This window comes from Colobus angolensis, unplaced genomic scaffold (assembly GCF_000951035.1).
Source record: "Colobus angolensis palliatus isolate OR3802 unplaced genomic scaffold, Cang.pa_1.0 Scaffold219, whole genome shotgun sequence".
NCBI classification, from domain to species: domain Eukaryota; kingdom Metazoa; phylum Chordata; class Mammalia; order Primates; family Cercopithecidae; genus Colobus; species Colobus angolensis.
In genome coordinates, this window is record NW_012115366.1 from 3140797 (window position 1) to 3166966 (window position 26170).

Consider the following 26170-nt stretch of genomic DNA (forward strand, 5'->3'; position numbering starts at 1 on the left):
TTCAGAGCAGGGCCTGAGATCTCCCCAGAACAGACGTTTGAACAGAGCAGGCTTCTGAGGTCTCCAGGATGCCTGTCCCAGCCTCCTGGCCCCATCCTCCTGGTCCTTTCCTGCTTCTGACTCTACTGCTGGGACACACAGGTGAGCATTGCCTTGGGCTAGAACCCTTTCTCCCTGCCTTCTGGACCTAGCCTTGCCCCTGGACTTGCAGCGATTTCAGATCAGCACAAGCACTGCCAAGGAAAGTCAAGGACTGGACATTGTCCAAAAGCAGAAGATCAGGGAGCTGAGCACTTTCTCTGTGGATCTGCAGTTGGCTACCAGAGGCATCAAACCTTGTGATGCTTCTGCCACCATCACAATTACTTACATTTTTATAATATTTTATTTGATGAACACAGAAGAATCATTATTAAATCTTTACCTGTCTTGAGTCCTCCCACCCATTTTTCTAGGCCCTCCTCCTCTTTAAGAAGTTCCACATTTTGTGCTTACAGCGCCCTATATTCCTTTCCTAGGGCTTCCATAACAAAGCACCACAGGCTCAGTGACTAAAGCAATAGACATTTGCTTTCTTTCCTTCAGTTCTGGAGGCTGAATTGCAAAATCAAAGTGCCAGCAGGGTTAGTTTCTACTGAGGTCTTTCTCCTTGGCTTGTAGAAAGCTATCTCCTCCATGTGTCTTACACATGGTCTTCCTCTGTATGTGTCTGTATTCTCATTTTCTCTTATGAGAACATCAGCCATATTGGATTAAGGCTCCCCGCCAATGACCTCATTTAACTAAATTGCTTTACCTATTTATGCCTAGTGCTCCATTATTGGATCACTAAGCTTGCGGGAGTTATTTACATCCTACTGCTCAAGGGCATCGCTAAGTTCTGATTTTTCAAATTAAAAAAATTGCGACCTCAGGCATAAATGGATTAAAGACCTTGTCTCCAAATATGGTCACATTCTAAGGTGCTGGGGACTGGGGCTTCAACCCATTTGCTTTGGGGACACATTCAGCTCATAACAGGCACCACAAACTCCCTTAGTCATCTTGACTTTCCTCTGGAGAATTTATTTTCCCTTCCCCCAGGCAGACAGGATTGGGAGGTCTTTTCTGGTGCCACTTGGGAGAGCCCTGTTCACTGCTCCCAGACAGGCTGCCTGTCCTCACCCCTTTTCAGACCATGCAGCTGACCCCTGGTCACAGGACTGGGCACAATAGCCTCTCAGTTGCCCAGTGGGCCTTCCTGTGATATCACCTCACAGGTCTTAGAGGGCAAGGGTCTCACTGTTCAAATTATTTTTCTTACACATACACTGTACCCAAATGACAGCAGTAATAGTTCAGCAATTGCTCTCTTCCTGTAAGGTAGACACACTTATCATTTTGCCTGTATGAAGTCAACTAATCCTCACAACATCCCTGTGTGAAAGCTACAACTCTTGCGCCCTATTTGCAAATGGGGAGTGAGGCAGAGGGAGGAACTTGTTCATTGTCCCCTACCTCAGTCCATGGAGCAGTTGGGATCAAGTCCAGGTTGACCAGCTCCAGAGTTTATCACCCTTTTAGCCATGTTATGCTATGTGCATAAATATTAGAAAATGCAGGGAAGCAAACATTAGATTAATAGTCACCCATCACGCCAGTCAGAAACAATCAGAGGTAAAATGCTAGCATATGTATGTATTTCCAAAATGTTGTTAAAAATATGTTGGAATATTTCTATGTGCCAAATATTTTACTGAGATTTTTATATTTGTAATAACTGTAATTAATGCACAGAACAACCTTATGTACTAACATGATAGGCCAAACTTTTATATATATTTGTGTACACATTACATATACACATATATATATGCACATGTGCATATGCATGCACATATGAGATTTCATTTTTAATCATTGTTTCTCCAACTTTTTATTTAATTTTCTGTTTTCAGTGAAATTTTTAACAAAATAAATATTTTATTTTATTTTTATTTGACAAAAGTATGTATACTTACGTACAACATATTATGAAATATGCATTCATTGTGGAATGACTAATTTGAACTAATAAACATATGCATTACCTTATATATTTATCATTTTTTATTGTGAGAACTTGTAAACTCTGCTATCTCAGCAGTTTTCAAGAATACAACTCATATTATTAAGTATAAACACCACATTGTACAATAGACATCTTGAACTTATTTCTCTTATCTAAATTGAAATTTTGTATCCTTTGACTAATATCTCCCCAACTGCATCCCCTCTCTAACTCTGGATAAATACCATTCTACTTTCTACTTCTATGAGTTCAACTTTTTAGATTCTACATATAAGTGAAATCGTACAGTGTTTGTCTTTCTGTGCCTGGCTTATTTCACTTAGCAGAATGTCCTCCAGGTTCATCCACGTTGTTGCAAATGACAGGATTTCCCTTTTTGTAAGGCTGATTAGAATTCCATTGTGCATATATACTACATTTTCTTTCTCCATTTACCTGCTGATAGAAACCTAGGTTGATTCCATATCTTTGCTATTGTAAATAATGCTGCAATGGACCTGGAAGTGCAGATATCTCTGTGACATGCTGATGTCATTTCCTTCGGATATATGCCAGTAGTGAGATTGCCAGATCAGATAAGAGTTACATTTTTAATTTCTTGAAGAACCTGCATACTGTTTTCACTAATGGCTCTACTAATTTACATTCCCACCAACTGTCTGCAAACGTTCGCTTTTCTCCACATCTTCTCCAACACTAGTTAAATTTCCTCTTTTTGATAATAGCCATTCTTACACGTGTGAGATGACAGCTCACTGCAGTTTTAATTTGCATTTATCTCATGAATAGTAAGGTTGGATATTTTTAATATGCTGACTTGCCATCTTAATATCTTCTTTTGAGAAATGTCTATTTGGATCTTTGGCCCATATTTTAATAGTTGTTTTCTTATGGTTGAGTTGTTTGACTTCCTTATATATTTTGTGTATGGACTCCTTATTAGATGTATGCTTTGCAAATGTCTTCTTCCATTCTGTAGAATGTCTCTTCACTCTTGATTGTTTCCTTGGCTGTGTATAAGCTTTTTTAGTTTGTTATTAATGCCATTTGTCTGTTTTTGCTTTTGTTGCCTGTGCTTTGGGGCTCAAATCCAAAGACGTATTGCCAAGACCAATGTCACAAAACTTTTCTTCTAGTTCTTATACAGTTTCAGATCTTACATTTAAATCTTTAATCCATGTTGAGTTGTTTTTGTATGCGGCATGAGAAGATGGTCTAATTTTATTCTCCTACACATGGATATCCAGTTTTCCTAACACCACTTTTTGAAGAGACAGATCTTTCACCATTGTGTTTTCTTCACACTTTTGTCAATAGTCAATTGAGTGTGAATGTGTGAGTTTATTGCTGGGTTCTCTGTTCTGATCCATTGGTCTAAATGTCTCTTTTTATGCCAGTGCCATGCCTTTTTGATTACTTTGACACTGTAGTCAATGTTGAAATTAGGCAGCGTGGTGCCTCCATCTTTTTTCTTTTTTTTTTTTTTTTTTTTTTTGAGACAGAGTCTCGCTCTGTCACCAGGCTGGAGTATGGTGGCACAATCTCGGCCCACTGCAATCTCCACCTCCCGGGTTCAAGGGATTCCCCTGCCTCAGCCACCTAAGTAGCTGGGACTACAGGTGTGCACCACCATGTCTGGCTAATTTTTTGTGTTTTTAGTAGAGACAGGGTTTCACCATGTTGGCCAAGACGGTCTCGATAGCCTAACCTCGTGATCTGCTTGCCTCAGCCTCCCAAAGTGCTGGGATTACAGGCATGAGCCACCATGCCTGGCCCCATCTTTGTTCTTTTTGCTCAAGATTGCCTTGACGTAGCATATCACATTTGTAGATTTATGAATGTTGTACCACCCTTGCATTCCTGAGATAAATCTCATGTGACCATGCTGAAACACACACAGGATTTTAAAAACACTTTCTTTACTATAACCTTCAACTCATTTTTTCAGTCTACATGAAATGCACATTAAAGAGATGTGTGGTTTTCTCTGTTGCCCAGCCATTCTGCCTCCTTCCTATTTCTCTAATCTTATCACTCAAAGTCCCCCAATCTGTTAATATAAGCAACAGGTAAGCAAACTTCTCCCTTGGTAAAATGCTTTTCCCCTCAAAACTGAATTTCTGTGCATTTCTATTCTGAAATTTCCTCTTCCATGAATGGTAGAGTTGAGGAAAAAAATGTGGGGATACAAGTGACACAGATCTGCCTATATTACCTATAATTATAGTCATATTTATATCTGTATCCATATCCTTATCCTTATCCTTGTCATCTAATGTCCACTGAAGCCTCCAAGCCTTAGGAAATCTACCAGGCAATAACTTCACAATTTTTGAACATTCACCATGTGACAGACACTGTTGGAAATGCCTTACATCTTTTTCTTCATGTGATCATTATATACAAAGTAGATATTCTTGTCACATTCCCTAACATAAGAAAACGGAAGCACAAAGTGCTCCAAGCTCACTCATTGGTAACTGGTAGAGCTATGATTTGAACTCAGGCACTCTGACTCTAGAGGTCACAGGTTTCACCATTACTCAAACACTTCCGGCCTTGATTCTATTCCATGAGATTTCTGCAGCTGCTGCTCTTGGGAGTGGAGTGGGCGATGTAGTGTGAAGGAGGATTGTGGTTTTCTTCTCTGGGCTCTTCTGCTTTCTATATGTTTGCAAATTGATTTTTTTTTTTTTCACTAAGTCCTCTACGTGGGAAACTCATTTTCTGTCAAATTCCACAGAAGTAAACCACCTAAAATAGAAGAGTTCAGTCTTTGAGGGAAATGTCCCACTGAGCAATTCAAACATTATACACATATCTATTGGATACCTATTATGTGCCAGGATCTGACATAGAAACATGGGGTACTTCAGTAGAATAAAAAAGAAAAAGTAAGTGCCCTTTTGCTGCTTGCATCCACTGGGGAGAAAGACAGTAATCAACACACATGGTAAATAGGTGAATGAAAAAATTAATTTTTGGCAATGATCAGTACAATAAAAAGAAAGTATGAGTATGTGAATGTTAATCATCTTGTGAAAGTATTCATATACCCCTTTTATTGATTGTTTTCATCATACATAGATGTACAAATTTATCAGATGCTTTTCTGCATCAAAATAGATGATCATGTTTTTATCATGATCAAAATAGATGTTTTGATCAAAACAGATCAAAATTTTATCAGGATCAAAATAGATGTGTTTTCTATTTGTTCTATAAATATGGCATACCATATTGTTTGTTTGTCATTCGTATATTGAAACATACTTGTATTCCAGGAATAAATACCACTTGCTCATGGTTTATTATCCTTCTAATATGCTGTTCAATTCAGTTACCTAGTATTTGGCTGAGGATTGTTGCATCAACAAATCCAGTAGTAATAAGGCCACTGTCAACAGAAAGGTGTGCAGCTGTACCTGACAGAAATTTAAATTTTGTGTTTCAGTAGAAGTTTAAGTTCCAATGAGAGCCATTTCAGATGAGCAGGGACTGGCCTGTGAGACAACCAGTGGTTAATGCTTGCAACAGAAAGTATTCCTCCTAGATCTGGAACACAAGCCAGTAGATTCTAGTCATTTTTTGTTAGAATGAAGTAAAGAACAAGGCAGAGAGGGGCTTTTTTGTTTTGTTTTATTTTATTTTTTTTGCGTTAGAAGCCCTGGGGAAGTTTATGACCATCAGGAGTGGTCTAGAGATTCCAAGAGGAGTGAAAATCCTTGCCAAAGTCTCTAGAGAGAAGAGGTATTTTTGTTTGTTTGAAAGCACTAAAAGGAGTGCCTGTAATTTTAATTTGTAAGTAAAATTTGTAAATGAAGAATACATTGCCACTGGTACCTCAGAACAACTTAGAGATTCTGGATTATGTGACATTATTGTAAGTATCATATGAGTCTTCTTTGAAGAGGTTGCTATATCATCCTGTGCTCTGAAGAAATGCGGCTGTCATTATTGATATTGAAATAGGATACACACTTTAGGATAGAGAGCTTTGGCAGCACTCCAGAAGGCAACACATAACTGTGCATAGCACAGCACAGGAAAGCCATCAGGGTAAAAAGCCTTCTCAAATTCATGGAGCCAGTAAGTAGCAAATTAGTAAGCCATGAACAGTCAAAGTGCATCTCCTAGGAACTTTCTACCCCGGTTTAGAATAATCCCCTCTTCATTGCCACTAGTGGTGAAAATGGTAGAGTAAGTCCTGCAGGTTATGTCTTAAAGGATCACTCTACCATGGTTATGAAAATTTCATCTGGAGAGGCATAGCGGGATAGGGCATGCCACACAGGAAGCCACATGGGAGGAGCTCCCAGGTCGAAGGCTCAACCAAGCAGATGGGGAAGCAAGAGAGATGAGAGATGGGAAGCCATTGCCTTTACTGGAAGTCAGGATGGATGACACAAAGAAAAAGCATGATGGGTTTTACTAGAATGTTTCAGTATCACTAGGTCACAGTAGAGGAGGACAAGAAGAGGAATTGTGGCTGGGACCAGCTTTATCACAGTGTTGTACCTGGTTTGGCAGGCTGCTCACAACTTGTTTGTGGGATGTTGAGGTATCAGGTAAATATGATTTAAAAAAAAATACATATAACTGGACATCTTTATTTCTTTATATAACTTTGAGTTGCCATATGGCATCCTTTCATTTCCACCTGAAGCACTCCCTTTAACATTTCTTGTAAGGAAGGTTTTGTGGTCATGAACTATCTTAGTTTTTGTTTATCTGAGAATGTCTTAATTTCTCCCTTGTGTTTGAAGGACACTTTCGCCAGGTATAGAATTCATGGTTGACAGGTTTTTCCTCTTTCAGCCTTTTGAACACATCATCCCTTGGTCTTCTGGCCTCCAGTACTTTATATAAGCGCTCAGCTGATAATCTTACTGAGGGTCTCTTGAATGCGAGGAATCGCTTCTCTCCCACTGCTTTCAGGATTCTTTGAATTTAGTTTTTGACAGTTGAATTATAATGTACCTTAGTGTGGGTCTCAGATTCTATCCTTGAGTTAAACTTGCATTTCTTCAGTGTCTTTAAATTTGTACATTCATGTATTTTATTAAGTTTGTGAAGGTTTTGGCCATGATTTCTTCAAATAATCGTCTGCTCCTTTTTCTCTTCCTCTTCTTTTTCCCCCTGGGACTCTAATAATGTGTATTTTAATCCATTTGATAGTGTCCCAGAATTCCTTTAGATTCTGTTCTCTATACTTTATTCCATTTTCCATCCATATCTCAGTCTTAATAAGTTTAATTATTCCATCTTGCAGCTTTATGACTTTTCTTCCACCTGCTCACACCTGTTGGGGAACACCTCTACTGAACTTTCAATTGTTGTATTTTCAACTTCAAAGTTTCTATTGGATTTCTCTTTATAATTTCTCATTCTGGCTGTTCTTATTTTGTTAATGTGTTTATATTCCTGCTGTTTTAGTTCTTTGTCCATTGTTTCCTTTACTTTCTTCAGCATTTTTAAGACAGTGGTTTTAATACTGGATCTAGTGTCAGAGTGGACCCAATGTATCAGAAGGGTCCTTATAAGAAGGAGGAAGGAGATTAATTATTTGAGAAGGACATGTGAGGATGCAAGCAAGATGTTAGAGTGATGGGAAGATGTGACAGTGAGAAAGGAATGTGGGCAGCCTCTAGAATTTGGAAAGGCAAAAAACAGCCTGCAGAAGACACATAGCTTTACTGACAGCTTTTAAATACACGCATACACACATATATAATATATTATATATTATATATAATATATGCATATATATAATATATTATATTATATATATAATATACATATGTGTGTGTGTATATATATGCATGTGTATGTGTGTGTGTGTGTGTGTGTGTATATATATATATATATAAACATTTCAAAGTAGAGTTCAGGAGTTCTACTCAGGTCCTCAACCCAAAGCTCTACCTTGAAATTGAATCCCTTGGCTGGGCTTGATGGCTCTCACCTGCCATCCCAGCACTATGGAAAGCCGAGGCAAGTGGATCACTTGCACTCAAGTAAGAGCAACCTGGGCAGAATGGTGTGACCTGTTTCTACAAAAATACAAAGATTAGCCTGGCATGGTGGTGTACACATGTGGTCCTAGCTACTCTGGAGGCTGAGGTAGCAGGATGGCTTGAGCCTGAGAGGGTGAAGTTTCAGTGAGCCATGATTATGCCTCAGCACTCCAGCCTGGGCAACAGAACAGGACCCTCTCTCAAAAAAAAAAAAAAAAATTGAAACTCTCTGTGCCTCAGGGCTCAGTGCCCTCAATTGTAATATGACTTCATGTTATAGGCTTGTCGTGAGGGTTAAATGAGATAATACACGCAGTGTGCTGAGATCAAGTCCTGCTCCTGATTCCTGATGTGCACCCAGTCACTGAATGTCTTTGATAAACACGAGGAAATACAGGATTATGTAAGGATGAAAAAATGATTGCTTTGTGCTCCTTTCCAGAAGTGACAGGTGAAGAGGAGCTACAGATGATTCAGCCTGAGAAGCTCCTGTTGGTCGCAGTTGGAGAGACGGCCACTCTGCACTGCACTGTGACCTCCCTGCTTCCCGTGGGACCTGTCCTGTGGTTCAGAGGAGTTGGACCAGGCCGAGAATTAATCTACAATCAAAAAGAAGGCCACTTCCCCCGGGTAACAACTGTTTCAGACCTCACAAAAAGAAACAACATGGACTTTTCCATCCGCATCAGTAGCATCACCCCAGCAGATGTCGGCACCTACTACTGTGTGAAGTTTCGAAAAGGGAGCCCTGAGAACGTGGAGTTTAAGTCTGGACCAGGCACTGAGATGGCTTTGCGTGGTGAGTACAGCATGGATCTCCCTCATCCCTTGATGTGTGACAATAACTCAATAATAGCACCTTCCATTCTTTGAGCAACAATCAGGTGTGGTGGTGGGTGCTCATTTTCATGACCTGATGTCACCCCCTTCTACAGATCAGGTGAGTTAAGGCCCAGGGACATCATGCTATTGCTCAAGGTTCCATGGCTGGTAAATGATGGGAAAGACTGCATTTCCAATCTGTCTGGCTCTACAGCTCTTTTCCTTCCCAATCTGGCCCAGCCCTTTAGTTCCACGAATGAGGAAACTGGTAGATTGAGTGATTTGCCCAGGTACAGAGCCAGAGCTCACCTGCTGCCTCCAAAGAGTGCTTCTGTTTCAGGCTGGCCGAGTCTCTTCTTTATGCAACAAGCACTCACTGAGAACCCACTGTGTGCCAGACTCCACCCTGGATGTTGTGCAAACAGCAGTGAATGAAACAGCCAATAGCTCTTCCTCCACCAAGCTTACATTCTCTTCCATTCTAATGAGGAGAAATTCATCCAGGGGATGGAGAGTGTAAATCGTGTTTTTCTTTATTTAATCTTCAGAAACATCACACAGGGAAGATTCCTGGGAGGCACAGATTCACTCTTCAGTCTGCTGGCCTGGTGGGAGGAGATGCCAACAAGTTTGGTGTTTGCTGTGGGTCTATTTGAAGTCTTGTGTGATTTAAGGGCTGAATCACACAGTCACTGTGGGCTCTGAGCAGAGCTGGGTCATCTCAGAATATCCCTCACCTCAGGAAAGAGGTCATACATATGGCTGGCTCAGGGGTGCCCAATTTAAGGCAGCAATAAAACCTATTTGGGGTTTCCAGTCAGAGGCCCAGAATCCTCATCCTACCTCCTGAATCCTGACATTTCAACATGGGAAAGACCTTCAGGCTTTCAGCCCAGCTCCCCTTTACAGATGGGGGACTTAAGCCAAAAGATGACAGGGGCCTTGTCCACAGTCACAGGGCCAGTTATTGATGGAATCAAAGCTAGAGTCCAGGTCCGGATCGAGGCAGGCTCCTTCCTTCCCAAGCATTTGTTAAGACACTGTCTTCATAGAAGAACCTGGTGCATCACAGGTGCTAAATAAAAGCTCTTCAGACAGAACCATGGATCAGGGAGCCAGGATTTCTTTTTTCATCCATTTTCCAAAGGTTCAGAATGCACCTCACATTCAGACACTAAAACCCACTGGTGGCTGGAAAACTTCCTCCAAACATAAGCCCTATCATTCCATATTGAGATTCCACGTCAGGACATAGAACTGCTCCACTCTTTAACAGCTGCAGAATACTCCAATTTATGGAAATACCAAAATTTATTTCACAGCATTCTGTTGATGGATACGTAAGTTGTTCCCAAACTTGAGCTACTAACAATCCTGCAGTGGATGGCTTTGTACATGTATCACCCCACTCAGGTGGGAGACACCCACTGGAAGTGACATTGCTAAGTCAGAGGGTGTGTGTGTTTTCATATAAGAGAATATTGTCTAATTTCCCTCCTAGATGGTGTAGTAACAGGGCTTCCCACAACCCTTGAATATAGATGTGGAAGTGGCTTTATCCTGATTGTGCAGATAATATAGGCAAAGACACTGAAGTTTCCAGATGGTGCCTCCCCAGCCCAGGCAATCACAGCCAGAAAGTAGCTCAGGTGTGACTCAGATCTGCTAACTCCTAGTAGGGTGCTCACCCCTGTTTGCCATGCTCTTAGCCTAAATGATGCCCTGGATAACAAAGGAGGGAGGCAGGGAAGGGGGCCAGGGAGCTGCAGTTGTGCCAAAGTCTCCTTATAACCAGCGCTATGAGGGAGGAACCATTTGTTGCCTCCTTTAAAGATGAGGACACTGAGGCTCAGAGAGGAGACCTGAGTGGTGAGCAGGGCAGGGAGCCAAGGTCTCCTCCCCACCAGCCTGACTCACCGCCCTTGTCTCCGCAGTACTCACTCAGCTCTGGTTTTTCAAGTGTGGAGAAATGCTCCAACCTTCTCTTTCCAAACTCTGGCATTGTCCAGTTCTATAGCAAAAATCACTAAAAACAAAACCGAGGCTGGGTGCAGTGGCTCACGCCTGTAATCCCAACACTTTGGGAGGCCAAGGCCGGTGGATCACCTGAGGTCAGGAGTTCGAGACCGCCTGATCAACATGGAGAAACCCCGTCTTTACTAAAAGTACAAAATTAGCCAGGCATGGTGGCACGTGCCTGTAATCCCAGCTACTGGGGAGGCTGAGGCAGGAGAATCGCTTGAACCCGGAAGGTGGAGGTTGCAGTGAGCCGAGATCGCAGCATTGAACTCCCACCTGGGCAACAAGAGTGAAACTCTGTCAGTCAAACAAACAAACAAGCAGACAAACAAATTGAAGAAAAAAAAAGCCCTGAAGGGGCAGGAGGGGCTAGCTTTACACTCCCATCAGAAAGGTCCTGCATGTGTCTCATATATCAAGCCTGTTCCTAAAGGACAGGTCTCAGCATACATGAAGCATTTAGGACTCTCCCCCCGTGTTACACTGTTTCTCCTTCACTGAGCAGCATCTACGGAGCAGAGTCGGGCCTCCTGCAGCCCAGCAGAGCACGTGCCCACCCCTTGTTGGTGCTAAGGACTAAGGATGAGGAGATGACGTATTTCCTACGGGGTGCGTGAGGCCCATAGGAGCGAGTTTCCATGCTCCCCTCGGGCTGTCAGGAGCCCACAGTGTTTTATGGCTACAGGGTATCTGGGCCTGGACACCCAGGAGGGAGGCTTCTCACTAGAATTGCACGAAGTCAAGAATCTCGAAGGCATAATTAAGAGTGTGGTCAGTGTTGGGGCTCAAGAATTCAGGGCACTTACTCTGTTGATGGACAGGAGTGCTTGGTGGGACACAGGAGGTGCCCACTGGGACACATGGAGGACAAGGAGGCAGCGCCTTCATTTCTCTCAGCCTCAGTTTCCTCATCTGTAAAATGGTGATCATCACGACTCCTTTAGGAGAGGGGATAGGATTTGAGGTTCTCTCTATAAATCACCTAGCACATTCTAAGCATCCCCAAATTGAGGTGCTATTTCAAGGTTGTGTAATCTTAGGCCAGTCTTGCCTTTCCTTGAGTCCTCAGTTTCTCCATCTGTGTGATGCTGATAATCATGGCCCCCACTCTAGGTTCTGTGAGGATTGGAGAGGATGTGCACAGAGCCCGTAAAGGTGGTAGTGTTCAGGTGATTACCGAACTTCCACAGAACAGTGGTTAGGACAGCATGGGCAAGATCCCAACTGCCTGGACCACTTCCCGGCTCTGCCACTTTCTAACTTTGTGACCTGGGACAAGGCAACCACCACCGTGGGCCTTGGTGTCCTCGCCTGTTGTTGATAACACTGACATCACAGACTGGGGACAGAGCTGAAGGAGTTAAATCATGTAACATGCTCAGAGAAGCACCTGGAGTGCAGTAAATGTTCTATAAGTGTGAACTGTGTGATGCTGAAGCCATGACACTTCAGATGGGTCAGTGCTCCTCCAGGCCTCAAGGATACATGGGGTTTGGGGTGGAGTCTGGTAGCTTTCAATCTCGGCCACCCATTAGAATCACCTGGGAAATTTTGACAAAAATGTTTACAAACCTGGACTCAGGATCCACCCTAAAAATGCCAATTTAATTGGTCTGACATGGGCCTGGACATCTGAACTCTTCATGACTCCAGAAGATTCTCATACGCAGTCCCCTGGCAAAGGTTGTGCCCCCTGGGGTTGGGGCTTTGAGAACAGCTTTTCTGGGGGTGGATGCTTCAGAAAAAAATGTGGTGGAAACATCTCAGGAGGCCTCAGTGCCCTGGCCAGGACCCCTCCTACAGTACAGGCCTCAGGATCCAAGATAGAGTTTCTGGATAAAGCCCTGCTCAGATCCAGCCTCAGTGCTAGAGGACTTTCCATTGTGAAAACATTTGTATCTAAAAAAGCACTGAAATCTCAGTGCTCCTCAGCCCCAAACGCCTCCCTGCCTCAAAACACCAAGATGTCACAGCAGGGCAGAACCAAGATGGCTGACTGGAAGCAGTAGTAATCGGAGGCTCCCATGGAAAAGAATCATAAAAGTGAGCAAATCCCACAACACTAACTGAAGTATCCAGGTTCTGACATTAGAATTGACTAGGCAGCTGGCGAGACCCACGGAGACCAACTTGTTGGCCACAATCAAGTTGGCTTCATCCCTGGGATGCAAGGCTGGTTCAACATATGCAAATCAGTAAACGTAATCCATTACATAAACAGAACCAATGACAAAAACCACATGATTATCTTAATAGATGCAGAAAAGGCCTTCAATACAATTCAACACTGCTTCATGCTAAAAACTCTCAATAAACTAGGTATTGATGGAACATATCTCAAAATAAAAAGATATTGGTTGTGGGTTTATGACAAACCCACAACCAATATCTTAATGAATGTGCAAAAGCTGGAAACATTCCCCTTGAAAACCAGCACAAGACTAGGATGCCCTCTCTCACCATTTCTATTCAACATAGTATTGGAAGTGCTGGCCAGAGCAATCAAGCAAGAGAAGGAAATAAGGAGTATTCAAATAGGAAGAGAGGAAGTCAAATTGTCTTTGTTTGCAGATGACATGATCCTATATTTAGAATGCCCCATCATTTCAGCCCAAAACTCCTTAAGCTGATAAGCAACTTCAGCAAAGTCTCAGGATACAAAATCAATGTGCAAAAATCACAAGCATTCCTATACACCAACAACAGACAAGCAGAGAGCCAAATCATGAATGAACGCCCATTCACAATTGGTAAAAAGACAATAAAATACCTAGGAATACAACTTATAAGGGATTTGAAGGACCTCTTCAAGGAGAACTACAAACAACTGCTTCAAGGAAATAAGAGAGGACACAAACAAATGGAAAAGCATTCCATGCTCATGGATAGGAAGGGTGAATACCATGAAAATGGCCATACTGCCCAAAGTAATTTATAGATTCAATGCTATTCCCATCAAATTACCATTGACATTCTTCACAGAATTAGAAAAAACTACATTGAATTGTATATTGTACCAAAAAAAGAAGCCAGTATAGCCAAGACAATCCTAAGCAAAAAGAACAAAATTGGAGGCATCACGCTACCTAACTTCAAATTATATTACAAGGCTACAGTAACCAAAACAGCATGGTACTGGTACCAAAACAGACATATAGATCAATGGAATAGAGCAGAGATCTCGGAAATAACACTGTACATTTACAACCATTTGATCTTCAATAAACCTGAGAAAAACAAGCAATGGGGAAAGGATTCCCTATTTAATAAATGGGGCTGGGAAAACTGGCTAGCCATATACAGAAAACTGAAGCTGGACTCCTTCCTTACACCTTATACAAAAATTAACTCAAGATGGATTAAAGACTTAAACATAAAACCCAAAACCATAGAAACTCTAGAAGAAAACCTAGGCAATACCATTCAGGCATAGGCATGGGCAAAGACTTCATGACGAAAATGCCAAAAGCAATTGCAACAAAAGCGAAAGTTGACAAATGGGATCTAATTAAACTAAAGAGATTCTGCACAAGAATATAAACTATCATCAGAGTGAACAAGCAACCTACAGAATGGGAGAAAATTTTTGCCATCCACCCATCTGACAAAGATCTAGTATCCAGAATCTATAAGGAATGTAAACAAATTCACAAGAAAAAAACAAACAACCCCATCAAAAAGTATGCAAAGGATTTGAACAGACACTTCTCAAAAGAAGACATTTATGTGGCCAACAAACATATGAAAAAAAGCTCAACATCACTGATCATTAGAGAAATGAAAATCAAACCCACAATGAGATACCACCTCATGCCTGTCAGAATGGCGATTATTAAAAAGTTAGGAAACAATAGATGCTGGTGAGGCTGTGGAGAAATAGGAATGCTTTTATATTCTTGGTGGGAATGTAAACTAGTTCAATGATTGTGGAAGACAATGTGGTGATTCCTCAAGGATCTAGAACCAGAGATACCATCATTATTGGGTATGTACCCAAAGGAATATTACTCATTCTACTATAAAGACACATGCACATGTATGTTTATTGCAGCACTATTTACAGTAGCAAAGACATGAAACCAACCTGAACGCCCATCAGTGATAGACTGGACAAAGAAAATGTGGTACATATACACCATGAAATACTATGCAGCCATAAAAAAGAATGAGTTCATGTCCTTTGCAGGGTCATGGGTGAAGCTGGAAGCTATCATCCTCAGCAAACTAACACAGGGACAGAAAACCAAACACCACATATTCTCACTCATAAGTGGGAGTTGAACAATGCAAACATATGGACACAGGGAGGGGAACAACACACACCAGCGCCAATCAGGGGGTGGGGGATGAGGGGAGGGAGAGCCTTAGGACAAATAGCTAATGCATGCAGGGCTTAAAATCTAGATGTCAGGTTGATAGGTGCAGCAAACCCCCATGAAACACATATACCTATATAACAAACCTACACATTCTGCACTGTATCCCAGACCTTAAAGTAAAATAATAATAATAAAAAGATGTCACAGAGGACTCTGTTCCCTCCTCCTTCCAAAATGCTTCCAGCTTTACCTATGATCTTACTTGTTTTTTGAAAGCCAATTGTCCAGACTTGGTGGTTTTGCTTCTATTATCATTTGAGTTTTTCATGAGCTGCAGGGAGCAGGATTTGAGCCTTTTCTTGGTGTTTCTACTCCTCTGTGTTCTGCTGCCTAAAGAATAAATGTGTAGATTCAGAAGCAGTAATGACCAAACCTCTTGATAACAGCCACAGGGCTCATTTATTAAGCATCTGCTACATACCAGGCTCAGTGCTTGCATTCATCCTCCCTCATCTTACCAGGGTGGGATTTTTATTCACTTTTGGCCCTTTGCCAGCTGGGGTCCCCTCAGACCCTGGTCCTATAAGGGACTCACACGAGGACCCCCTTGAGGCAATGAAGGGAGGATTAAAGAGCTGAGAGGTGCAGAGGGAGCAGCCAGCTCCTGAGAAGCCCTCAACAAATGGGAAATGATTGCAGACTCTCAGCCCTCTAGGGATGCCCAATGCTGCTGGTGTCTTGAAGACTTGACTTCTTCAAGTGACACCCTTCTTACTGTGCCCATAAACTATTTGCATGTGGTTGGGAGCAAGTTAATATTTACAAATGCAAGTATGCCTAACACGTGTTTCCTGGTGACTGCTATAGGAGGAGCAGGGTAATAATTAGCAATCTGGAGACACGTTTAGGACTCATCTACAGGGAGAAACTACTCTCATTTTTCTGATTCTCCAGTTTGTGTGCTTTCAGGACCCAGGATAGATTTCTGCCTGTTGGGGTGGCCTGGATCTTTGTCTCTTGTAATGGATTAACGATGAAGAAATCACCTGCCTTTGGCTTTCTTAGTACTCAGTGATCATTGTTTTTGACCCCAAACTGGCCCAACTGAAGACCTAGATTCCAAAAAACCTTCCCTCTTTTCAAATTTGGGACTTGTCACAGATTAGACCTGCTAACTAAAAAAAAAATAATGATTGATAGGAAGGCCAAAGGAAATAGCATTTATTTGTGAATTAAAGAGTTGCAATTTGGGAACCCCGAGTCATGGCAGCCCTGAATAGTGTCCCATAGGGCAATGCAGGAAAGGTTTTTTACAGGGGACTTTCATAAAAGGTTATTTTTGAAAACAGTTCATTGGCTGGCAGAAATGCTAAACTGCAAACTCGTATTCTTTGGTTACTTAATTAGGACACTCCAGGATGAGAGTGATCAAAATCCCATGTACCTTGACTTCAGTGCGTTGTTATCCAGGTCTACAGCAACATCCTGTGGCTTGACCTTTAGCAGGTGTGAGTGCGATGCTCTTACGAACGCTTGACTCCATGTTAAAGTTTTTGCCTTAACTACTTCATTTTCTTTCAAAAACTCTACTGGAATATTATGAAAAGAATGAAAAATATGAAATAAAATCATAAATACACAAAGAGACAGCTCTGGGTGTATATAAAGTCTGGGTTAAAGACAGATCTGTGTTTATTTTTATGAAGCATCTTCTGACTGATCAAAAGCAAAACTTTTTCCATTGCCTCATTTAATTCTTGTTGCATCCCGGGAAGAAAAAATACTGCTGTCCCATTTTGCAGATGAGGAGCTGGGTATGCCAGGCCAACCCCTCTCATGGGCTGAACAGCCTGGTTGCAGGTCTCACGGTGGCGCCACTTTGCCATTGTTCCCTACTTTGACTTCTGTAAACACCGTCTCTGAGGTTGGTGAGCTCTCCTGGGGAAACAGGGTAGGACCAGTTAATACACAAAGGGAGACCAATCAGTAACTTTGTTCCTGTGCCCAGGTTGGTGGAAGTCACCCTGTGTGGAGAGGAGGACTTTGAACTCAGGCCTGGACCTCCCTCTGGGACCTTCCCCTACACTGTCTGACCTGGGGCTGGTCCTCACCTCTTCCAACCTTTGCATCCTGCTACGTAAAATGAGAATAAGAACACCGTCCTCTCCACATTATTAGAAGGATTGAAATTAATGTATCTGAAGGTTCTTAACAGTGTCACACACTCATCATTAGTGATCATCATCTCAGTCATGTCTCTTGTTTATCGATGCTCCTTTTGTAGCCAAACCCTCTGCCCCCGTGGTATCGGGCCCTGCGGCGAGGGCCACACCTGAGCACACAGTGAGCTTCACCTGCGAGTCCCACGGCTTCTCCCCCAGAGACATCACCCTGAAATGGTTCAAAAATGGGAAGGAGCTCTCAGACTTCCAGACCAACGTGGACCCTGCAGGACAGAGTGTGGCTTACAGCATCCGCAGCACAGCCAGGGTGGTTCTGGCCCCCTGGGACGTTTGCTCTCAGGTCACGTGTGAGGTGGCCCACGTCACCTTGCAGGGGGACCCTCTTCGTGGGACTGCAAACTTGTCTGAGGCCATCCGAGGTAGAGGACCCTCACACCCAGCCCAAGCCCACATCTGGCTGCCGTACCCACTCCCCTCTCCCCAGGCTATTATTGCTCCAGAGTTTGAATGGCCCGGAATCTATTCCCTAATTGTACTGCCCACCTCCCATGCACCTAGGTGTGCCAGTCACTTACTACCATTTTATTGGCAATAGTCATGGGACCAAGGGGACCGGTGACCTTGGCACTTGGTCACGTGCCAAGCTCTCCACTAGAGAGCTTCATTTATCTCACCAAGAACAACTACCATTAGTGAGCACCTACTATGAGCCAAGCCCCTATGTCCTTGGTGGTTGCACTGATTTTGTTACAGTTACAACATTCCAACTGCATGCCAGGGGTTGTACTTGTAGATTTCACTCAATCTTACCCTAGTAGGAGCTACCAGTCCTATGGCACCTACTGTGTGCCAGGCATTGTGCTTTGTAATTTCACTCATATGCAAAGAGCGCCCTCAATGTCTGAGCACCTGCTGCCTGCCTAGCACTGTCCTGGTGAGGCCCTCGCCGTGGTGGTGGGAGCTACGTTATGGAGCCCTCCCTGTGATCTGTCTGTGCCACAAGGTCAGAGCTCCTGCCCTGTCCTGTTTCAGTTCCACCCACCTTGGAGGTTACTCAACAGCCCATGAGGACAGGGAACCAGGTAAACATCACCTGCCAGGTGAGGAATTTCTACCCCCAGAGACTACAGCTGACCTGGTTGGAGAATGGAAACGTGTGCCGGACAGAAATGGCCTCGACCCTTACAGAGAACAAGGATGGTACCTACAACTGGACAAGCTGGCTCCTGGTGGACACACCTGACCAAAGGGATGATGTGGTCCTCACCTGCCAGGTGAAGCATGATGGACAGCTGGCAGTCAACAAAAGCCTTGTCCTGGAGGTCTCAGCCCACCAGAAGGACCAGAGCTCAGATGCCACCCCTGGTGAGGTTATTCGAAAATTTTAAATTTTGTCTCTTTCTTTCATGTTAAAAGTAATATCCATGCTTGTTACAAAATAAGCTAGAAGTCTATGAATACAAAGTAAAATTTTAATGTCAGCCCCATCCCCCCAAATCCCACATACCAAGAGTCACCACTAGTAAGAATTTGATGCACAAGTTAGTAGAACTTTTGACATAAATATATATTTAAGGAGCAAAGAGGGAGGCAGGGGGAACCATCTTTTCATAGAGTCCTTTGCCTTTCCTTATTCCCTGAGAGTTGTTATGTCCCTGTTTCTCATCAACCCACCCTCATGCTCCCTACTTTTTCTAACTTCTGCTTTGTTTCTGTTTCATCCTAAACTTTTCCATCCACATTTACGACCTCATCCCAGTACACCCTGACATCTGCTGTGTATATATTTCAGAAAGACAAATGTAGTTTAAAACTGTACCAGGCCTGCAGGTGACCATGAATGGTCACAGAACCGACCTCTTCTGTGTCCTGATTGTGATATTTGAGCAACAATAATTACAACCTCCTCTGCAAATTTACTAAGTGCAAATTTCCATTCATCTATGATCTCTGTTTTTGCTTCAATCACCCAGTGAGTCTGGAGTTTTAAAGAAGGGGAAACCAGGACTTGGGAAGTCATGGGGGATGTTGTTGAAGACCTCTTGCCTTTAGATCAGGTGATTGGTTCAAACTAATTAAAGTAAATCTGGGTCCCTGAGGACAAGGTCAGTATCAGCCTAAAATGCAAATTTGTGCTAGTTAGAGAAACATTCCTCTTCTGCTGGGCATTGTCCCGTGGACCTGAAGTTGGCCTGTATTCCCCTCTCTATGACCAAAATATGTCTCACTTCCCTCTTAGGTAATACCAAGAGGGGTCTTAACTCCAGGAGACTTTTCAGAGGCCTAGGTTCCTCCCACATACCTTATGGTGGTTAGTCTTATCTGCTGGGTCAGTGCTAAGTCACAGATTTGTCCACGTCCCTGCCTGCTGGAAGAGTAGATGTAGGAAATGGAGAGCAAACAATGTCTTCTATAATCAGAGATGTATGGAAGGCGTGCGATCACGTCCACAGCTAACTCAGTCATGCGTGTACACTCAGTTGCAAATGGAATCCATAGCTGGGTGATCTTATGACTAAAGACAGCTTTACAAAACCAGTATCATTATTATAGTTATATATATAATAGATATAATATTATAATATATAATATATATTATGTTATTTCAAATTTTTAATCACTGAATTTCATAAAATTATTAAAACAATTCCCTTATATCATCTAAAATGGAGTATACATGCAAATTTTCCTCAAATTTCTGTTATGACTATTTTTCTGTGCACTAAATTTGGATTTAATTCATCTTTAAATGCTTTGCAGTATTTTTCTCTGAAACACTTCAGTCTCAAGAATTTTGGGGGGTGTTTTAAAATGGTGAATTCAATTTCCTCAATAGATTAGGGTTACTCATATTACTCATTTCATATTGGGTGAGTTCCGGTAAGTGGTGCTTTTTGAAGAAGTTTGTGTCCATTTTATCTAAGTTGTCATATTTTTGTGTGTACAATTGTTCATAATATCTCCTTATTATCTTTTTGGTGTCTGAAGGGTCTATGGTGATATCCCCTGTTTCAACCTGATATTGAAAATATGCCATTTCTGTTTTCTTCTTCATCAGCCTTGCTATAGTTTTTCCCCCCGTTTTATTGATCTTTTCAAAGGACCACTTTGTTTCAGTGAGCTTTTAAATTGTTTTTCTGTTTTCAGTTTATTAATTTTTTGCACTCTTCTTTGTATTAATTCCTGTCTCCTGCTTGCTTTGAGTTTATTTTGTTCTACTTTTTCTAGTTTCTTGAAGTGGTGGATTTAATTGACTTGAGGCTTTTGCTCTTTTCTATGTCATTCCTTTGCCTCTGTTTATGGCTGGGGCTGGTATTGGGGGGTGGGTTCCAGGTGCCTGGCTGCAGGGCTGTCCCTCTGTCCTGAGGGCCCTAATCAGTCTCCCTTCTTCCTCTCCCACCTTGAAATTTCTCCTATTCCTGTTCCTTGTGATGTTTCTAAGGTTCATAGTTTTACTTCTCAGGGAGGTAAAACTGCACCATCAAGACTGGACTGCATTTGCTTTTTAGTTATCCATCCACACTGGCTTGGACCAGGACCAGGGCTGCCATTTTTGGGTGCTTTCGGTTTGCCAGATGTAGCATCTTTGCTCAGGTACTAAGGCTGGAAACGCATTTTAAGTTGTCTAGGCTGGCAGGTAAAGTGCAAGATGCCTTGTGATTACATAAGTGCTGCACCATTGGTGTGGGAGCCTGGTGACAGACTGTGCACTAGGGTTAGGTGAGTGTTCTCTTTTGACTCACAGTCATTTTGCAGTTTGGCCTTCTATCTTCAAGTAATACTGAGAGCAGGGTTGTGCAGAACTTACTATTTTGTTTTCATTTTTTATTTTGATTTGGGGAGGATATTTTGTAGAGATAAGTAGCTATGCTGCTGCAATTGTACCTGGCAGCTCCTACATCAACTGAAGATCTTTAAGTGCTTTGACCTGAATGTCCACTCCCACATCTCAGGGTCCCACAACTCCCCCATCAGGGCCCTACCCCAGCATAGCAACCGTTGAAGCTGAGATTCATCCTCCTCTGTGATTCTGCTACTCTTTTAATGATGTCCAGAGCCCAACTCTCTGTTCTTTCTGCCCTCTAGTCACAAGAGATAAGAAAGTACAGTGCTGCCAAGAAGTCCTCTTGCTTTCACAGTGAATCTTAACTCATAATCAATCACTCTTAGCTTCTCAGCATCTTTCCCCCAAAAATTGATGCCCAGTGATACCCATTGAACAACTTAGTCCTTATAACTACCATTTCCCAATCTGTTTCAAAAGCCTGATGCCAAGGAATTTCCTGCCTGTGGTTACACCATCCCAGTTTACTGCCAGTGAAAGTTTTATCAACTGCATCACAGCCACAAGCCATGGTGCCTAGCCCCACTCACTGCCAGCCCTGGGGTCCTCATTACGAGCTGATGAGTATACAGGTTTCAAACTTATATTTTAGAGTCTGTTTTCCAGACCATTTACCAAGGTCAGTTTCTCTGTAAGGCAGACTAGAGATGGATACAGGAATGCGAGAAGCTTCCTGAAGAGCTGTAGGGTCAACATGCCTCAGGAAATGGGGAGGCAGGACTGTAGGAGGAGGGAGATGCTGAGCTACAGTGCAGGTAGGACAAAGACCCAGCTGCTCCAGGGGAGATCCCAAGAGCTGAGAGGGTTTTTTAATTGAGGAGAGAGGCGTGGCCTTTCTATTTTCAATTCAGCCAATCTTTCTTGTGGGCTGTCCCTTAGAAGGAGGAGTGAACTTGGGTAGTGCAGCTCTCCTCAAGGGAGAAGTCCCAGAGAGCCACCCAGCCGAGAACTGCTGGCCTCTAACACCCCAGCAGCCAAAGATGCTGAGATTTCCATTTCTTCCTTAAGGACCCACCAGCACCATTTTATTTATTTAAAATACACTGTAATATCTTTAATGGCCCAAGGTGCTCGTGTTAAAAATGTTGATTTTAAAGCCCGAACTGCTCATGTTAAAAATGCAGAGTCCAAACATGTGCTTCCCCATAACTGAGTGTGCCCAACTAACAGAAAGATTTCAGATGACACCTGCACTGGGGTGGAGGTGGCCTAGGTGACGTCTGAGGCCCTCCCAAGCATGAGACCCATTTCCATGATTCACCAGGGTGTTTTCTAGCCAGATGGTTTCATTATGTCCAGCGCTCCACAGCTCCTCCAGGTTCTGAGAACACGGAGTCCTCCCCTTACTTCTGGGGCTAAACAGGGAACCTGCAACTCTCATTGTGAAGTCATCCTCAAGCCACCTGTCTACACTTTTACAGTCATTAAAACTTCCCTGGGAAGTTGGACTTGTTTTGCTCCAAAGGATACGGTCTCATGGATCATCCTAAGGAACACTAGTGATGAGCTTCTTTAGGTTTGAATGCAAGTAACCTTGTGACCCTCCCTAAAATCCATGGGCCTCAGTTTCCCTATCAGAACGGAATGATAGTCCCTGGTCCCACAGGCTTGTGAGGGTCAAGTAAGGAACCCAGTTGCCACATGTATGAATACCTGAGTACACGCTCCCTCCACCTCTTCCCTCCAGGAGAATAAGCTGGCAACCCGGGACAGGATGAGTGAGAATAGGGAGCCTGTTTCTGTGGCTTCTGCCTTGTGCTGGAGTGAGGATAGCCAGGGCAGGATGCAGGTTGAAAAGCGGGGCATAGATGGGCCCAGGCAGCCTCAGATGGGATAAGTGGAGGCAGAGGCCCCTACAATGGCCTCCCAAGTGGCCTCTCTCATAGCTCTGCCTCTTCCCTGAGTTCCAGGCCCGGCATCCTCTCTTACTGTGCTGCTCCTCATAGCTGTCCTCCTGGGCCTCATCTACGTCCCCTGGAAGCAGAAGACCTGACTGTAAGTACAAGGAAGGGAGGACCGATCAAGGGCTATTCCAGAAGGGCAAGGCCAACAGGGAGGCCCAGCCCACATGCCATGCAGCATCAGGGTCCATGGAGTTAAGCTTCCTCCGCACCCTGGGAAGTCTTGGGGAACCCTCTAAGAGGCTCCCAACCCCCAGAAATTATGTGGGTGGTATACGATGTGGGATGCTTGAAACATGTTCAAAGGTGTCCACAGTGCCCTAGGAGTTTCATGGAGGCAGTGATGAGTGGGTGGTTCCTTCCAGGCTATCTGTAGATTATTTGAATGCTGGGACTCGATGGGGTCAGACGAATCCACATTGTAGACCAATGATGAGAAGCCCAGATGAGAAGCTCTGAAGGCTATTCGTGCTCTGACCCTCTGTGTGTCTGAGTGGAAGGAATATGGGAAAGGGCATCAGGACTTGGCAGGATGGCTGAGCACGCAGAGTTCTATCTCAGGTCTGCCTGTCCACCAGTGACAGGCATCGCAGGAGACCAGCCCCGGGAACATAACAGACTCTCAGGAAACATTTCTTATATGATGAGCAGATGACTAAACGTGGATGTGTTTTCCCACAGCTCCTTCCTTCCTCCCCTGCCACGTGGGAGCCTCATCTCTGCTGCCTGCTTCCTTTCTTGAGAGACTCGGCTTGAGACAATGAGTCAGTGAGAAGCTTCTCTAGACTTGGCTCCAAACGCCTCCCCTCCCAAGACATCTGCCTGCCCACAGGCTCCTGTTGCTCCTTCACACAGACCTTGATGCCCCAGAGCAGGGTGTTCATTCACGGTTCTGAGCAGGGGCCATGGGACTGGGCTCTGGGCACTGACGTATGACACCTCCCTAGAATGTGAGAAACACGCCATATCTAAACACACCAGGACTCCTCCCATCCATCGCCTTGGGACTGGCCATAAACCACAGACTCTCTCCAGGCTTTCAAGAGTTATCCTGTCTTCCAGATTCCTGCCCACTCCAACTCCCCAGCCTTGTCGAGGTTCTCTATTGCCTCTTGAATACAAATGCACTCCCAAAGTGGTTTTAAGAAAATAAAAATATTCTCCTTCCTCTTTGTCTAAGGGTCCTACTCCTCACACTCAGAAACAAAGAAGCTCTCCCTGCTCTCTCTGTGATGGGAACACTAGCTCTAGCATCCTGCAGGCTTCCCAGCCCTGCTGCTCATGGCGGAAATGCTGCCACAGTCCAAAAGCCTCCTTGACTCCTGGAGTCCTCCCTGATGTCTCTTTACACCCCATATTCAATTCTGCCTTCAAAATACTTATGATCACTCATGAGATGGTAAGTGTTTAAAAACGGACTCTCTTAATTCTTTTCATTTAAATGAAAAAAAAATAAAAACTGATTCGTTGTGCTTGACAATTTCTGTGGTGTAATCACCCCCAACATGGCCAGTTTCAAGCTACTAGAAGTTTAACAACTGGATTGCAAAATTCCTGAAATTTAACGGTTGGCTTTCAGGGGCCAGTCCAAGCTTGCTGCAGGACAACACCGAGTTCCATCCCTAACCTGAACACTTCTCACCTCCACCACCCCTCCCTGTCCTGGTCAGCATCATCTCTTCCGGGAACACTTCTGTAGCCTCTGTTGGCTTTCATTTTTTAGCTACAGTGATTTTTGGAAAAGTCAACTTGTTGCTTCGTCCCCAACACAGCTGCATGGCTCCCTTCATCCCTCCTTCAAGCCTCTGCTTAAGGTCACTTTATTAAAGGCACCTTTTGCAAACCACCCTGTACATAGTATCAATTCTCCCGTCTACCTCGACATTTTAATTTCTCTTATCCTGATTAATTTTTATTTAGCATTTATTACCATAAGCATTATACCAAATACAGGCAGCCCTAACTTTTCATGGCAGTGCAGGATTGCAAGAATGACTGTGCATCCAGAAACCCAGGAAATCAATCTCCACATCCAATCAGAAAAACAGTGATCATTTTGTGACCTTTACAATTTTTTGTCAAAATATCGGAAACTCTCATACTGTCAGTTACAAATGTAGAAGGCAATAAAAAATAATAAATGAATATTTATTAGTACACCGTAATTCAAAACATTGGAAACATCGAGCATTCAAGTATTTTATTTCTTTGTAAAAATGTTTCAAGAGTAGTTGAAAGAGTGCTTACCTCCTTCTTGTACACTTCTGATATGGAGCAAGCATCCTTTCTACCTGGGTGTTTTATCACCTTCCTCTCTAAGTTTGGATTTGTTTCTAGCACCTTAGCATTTGCATTTTCAGTGTGGTGAAATCTCTGCAAAAGTTCCTTTCATGTGAAGATTTTTGCTGTTGTCACATCCTCAGGGACACCTGCACCCTATTTGTCAGCACCCCATCCCATATCTATTAAATTCACCATCTCTAAGTCCTGCAGGCTGCCTATCTGAAGCTTCTCAAACACTACCAGGATCTACGTTGCCTCCACCAGCTATTTATGCTTCTATAATGCCACTGACATTCAATTTGAACCTTACCTCCAGCATTTTCACTGCTCATTTATTCACTGCATTTTCACTGTGGTTGTCCAATCTGTCTTTCAATTACTTGTTTCCCGAAAATGTCATGTGGGCTCATCACCAGTTACATGAGGTTGCAGTCTTGTGTGAGCCTGTGCCCCTGGCCCGTGGACTTCACAAGTGCCTCTCAGTTTTTCCCCCTATGGTGAGACAGGATGGCTAGAGGGGACTGGAGTTGGGTGCTTGCCTTCCCCAGGTAGGCTAGGCTCTGATCGAAGTCCAGCAGATTAGGCTCTGGTAAAATAGTTTCTCCTGAGAGCTGGGCTTGGTAAGAAGAAAGAACACTCTGGTGTATTTCAAAATGGTTCACTTTCCCCTCCCCACCCCACAGGAAGCATAACTGAATATTTCTCTCATATTCACTCTGAGGACCTAATCAA

General features: G+C 43.3%; 1 protein-coding gene and 1 long non-coding RNA gene across 5 annotated transcripts; one reads left to right on the plus strand and one right to left on the minus strand.

The window, feature by feature from the left end:
- SIRPG (signal-regulatory protein gamma) lies at positions 1-24323 on the plus strand. 4 transcript variants are annotated; one of them, XM_011943374.1, is made up of 6 exons: positions 1-141; positions 8510-8866; positions 17512-17829; positions 18443-18775; positions 23165-23249; positions 23837-24322. In XM_011943374.1, exons 1-5 carry the CDS (start codon positions 69-71, stop codon positions 23245-23247), a joined length of 1164 nt encoding a protein of 387 aa, XP_011798764.1. In that variant the 5' UTR covers positions 1-68; the 3' UTR covers positions 23248-23249; positions 23837-24322. The 4 variants fall into 4 exon arrangements, with proteins under 4 accessions (XP_011798764.1, XP_011798766.1, XP_011798767.1 ...); XM_011943375.1 differs by lacking the exon at positions 1-141 and adding an exon at positions 6465-6618 and having other exon boundaries at positions 23837-24323; XM_011943376.1 differs by lacking the exon at positions 18443-18775 and having other exon boundaries at positions 23837-24323.
- On the minus strand, positions 9399-22528 carry LOC105512774. Its single transcript, XR_001001914.1, has 4 exons — positions 22516-22528; positions 19713-19925; positions 16672-16816; positions 9399-11846 (listed from the first exon to the last, which is right to left on the minus strand). It is a non-coding gene; the product is annotated as an uncharacterized LOC105512774 (long non-coding RNA).
- Positions 24324-26170: the final 1847 nt, after the last annotated feature.

Bases quoted from the DNA above. Each gene is read 5' to 3' on its own strand.
- SIRPG (XM_011943374.1), top strand. From the start codon at position 69: ATGCCTGTCCCAGCCTCCTGGCCCCATCCTCCTGGTCCTTTCCTGCTT. The intron at 8,867-17,511 runs GTGAGTACAGCA...CTCCTTTTGTAG, and splicing joins CACTGAGATGGCTTTGCGTG to CCAAACCCTCTGCCCCCGTG. The intron at 17,830-18,442 runs GTAGAGGACCCT...GTCCTGTTTCAG, and splicing joins CTTGTCTGAGGCCATCCGAG to TTCCACCCACCTTGGAGGTT.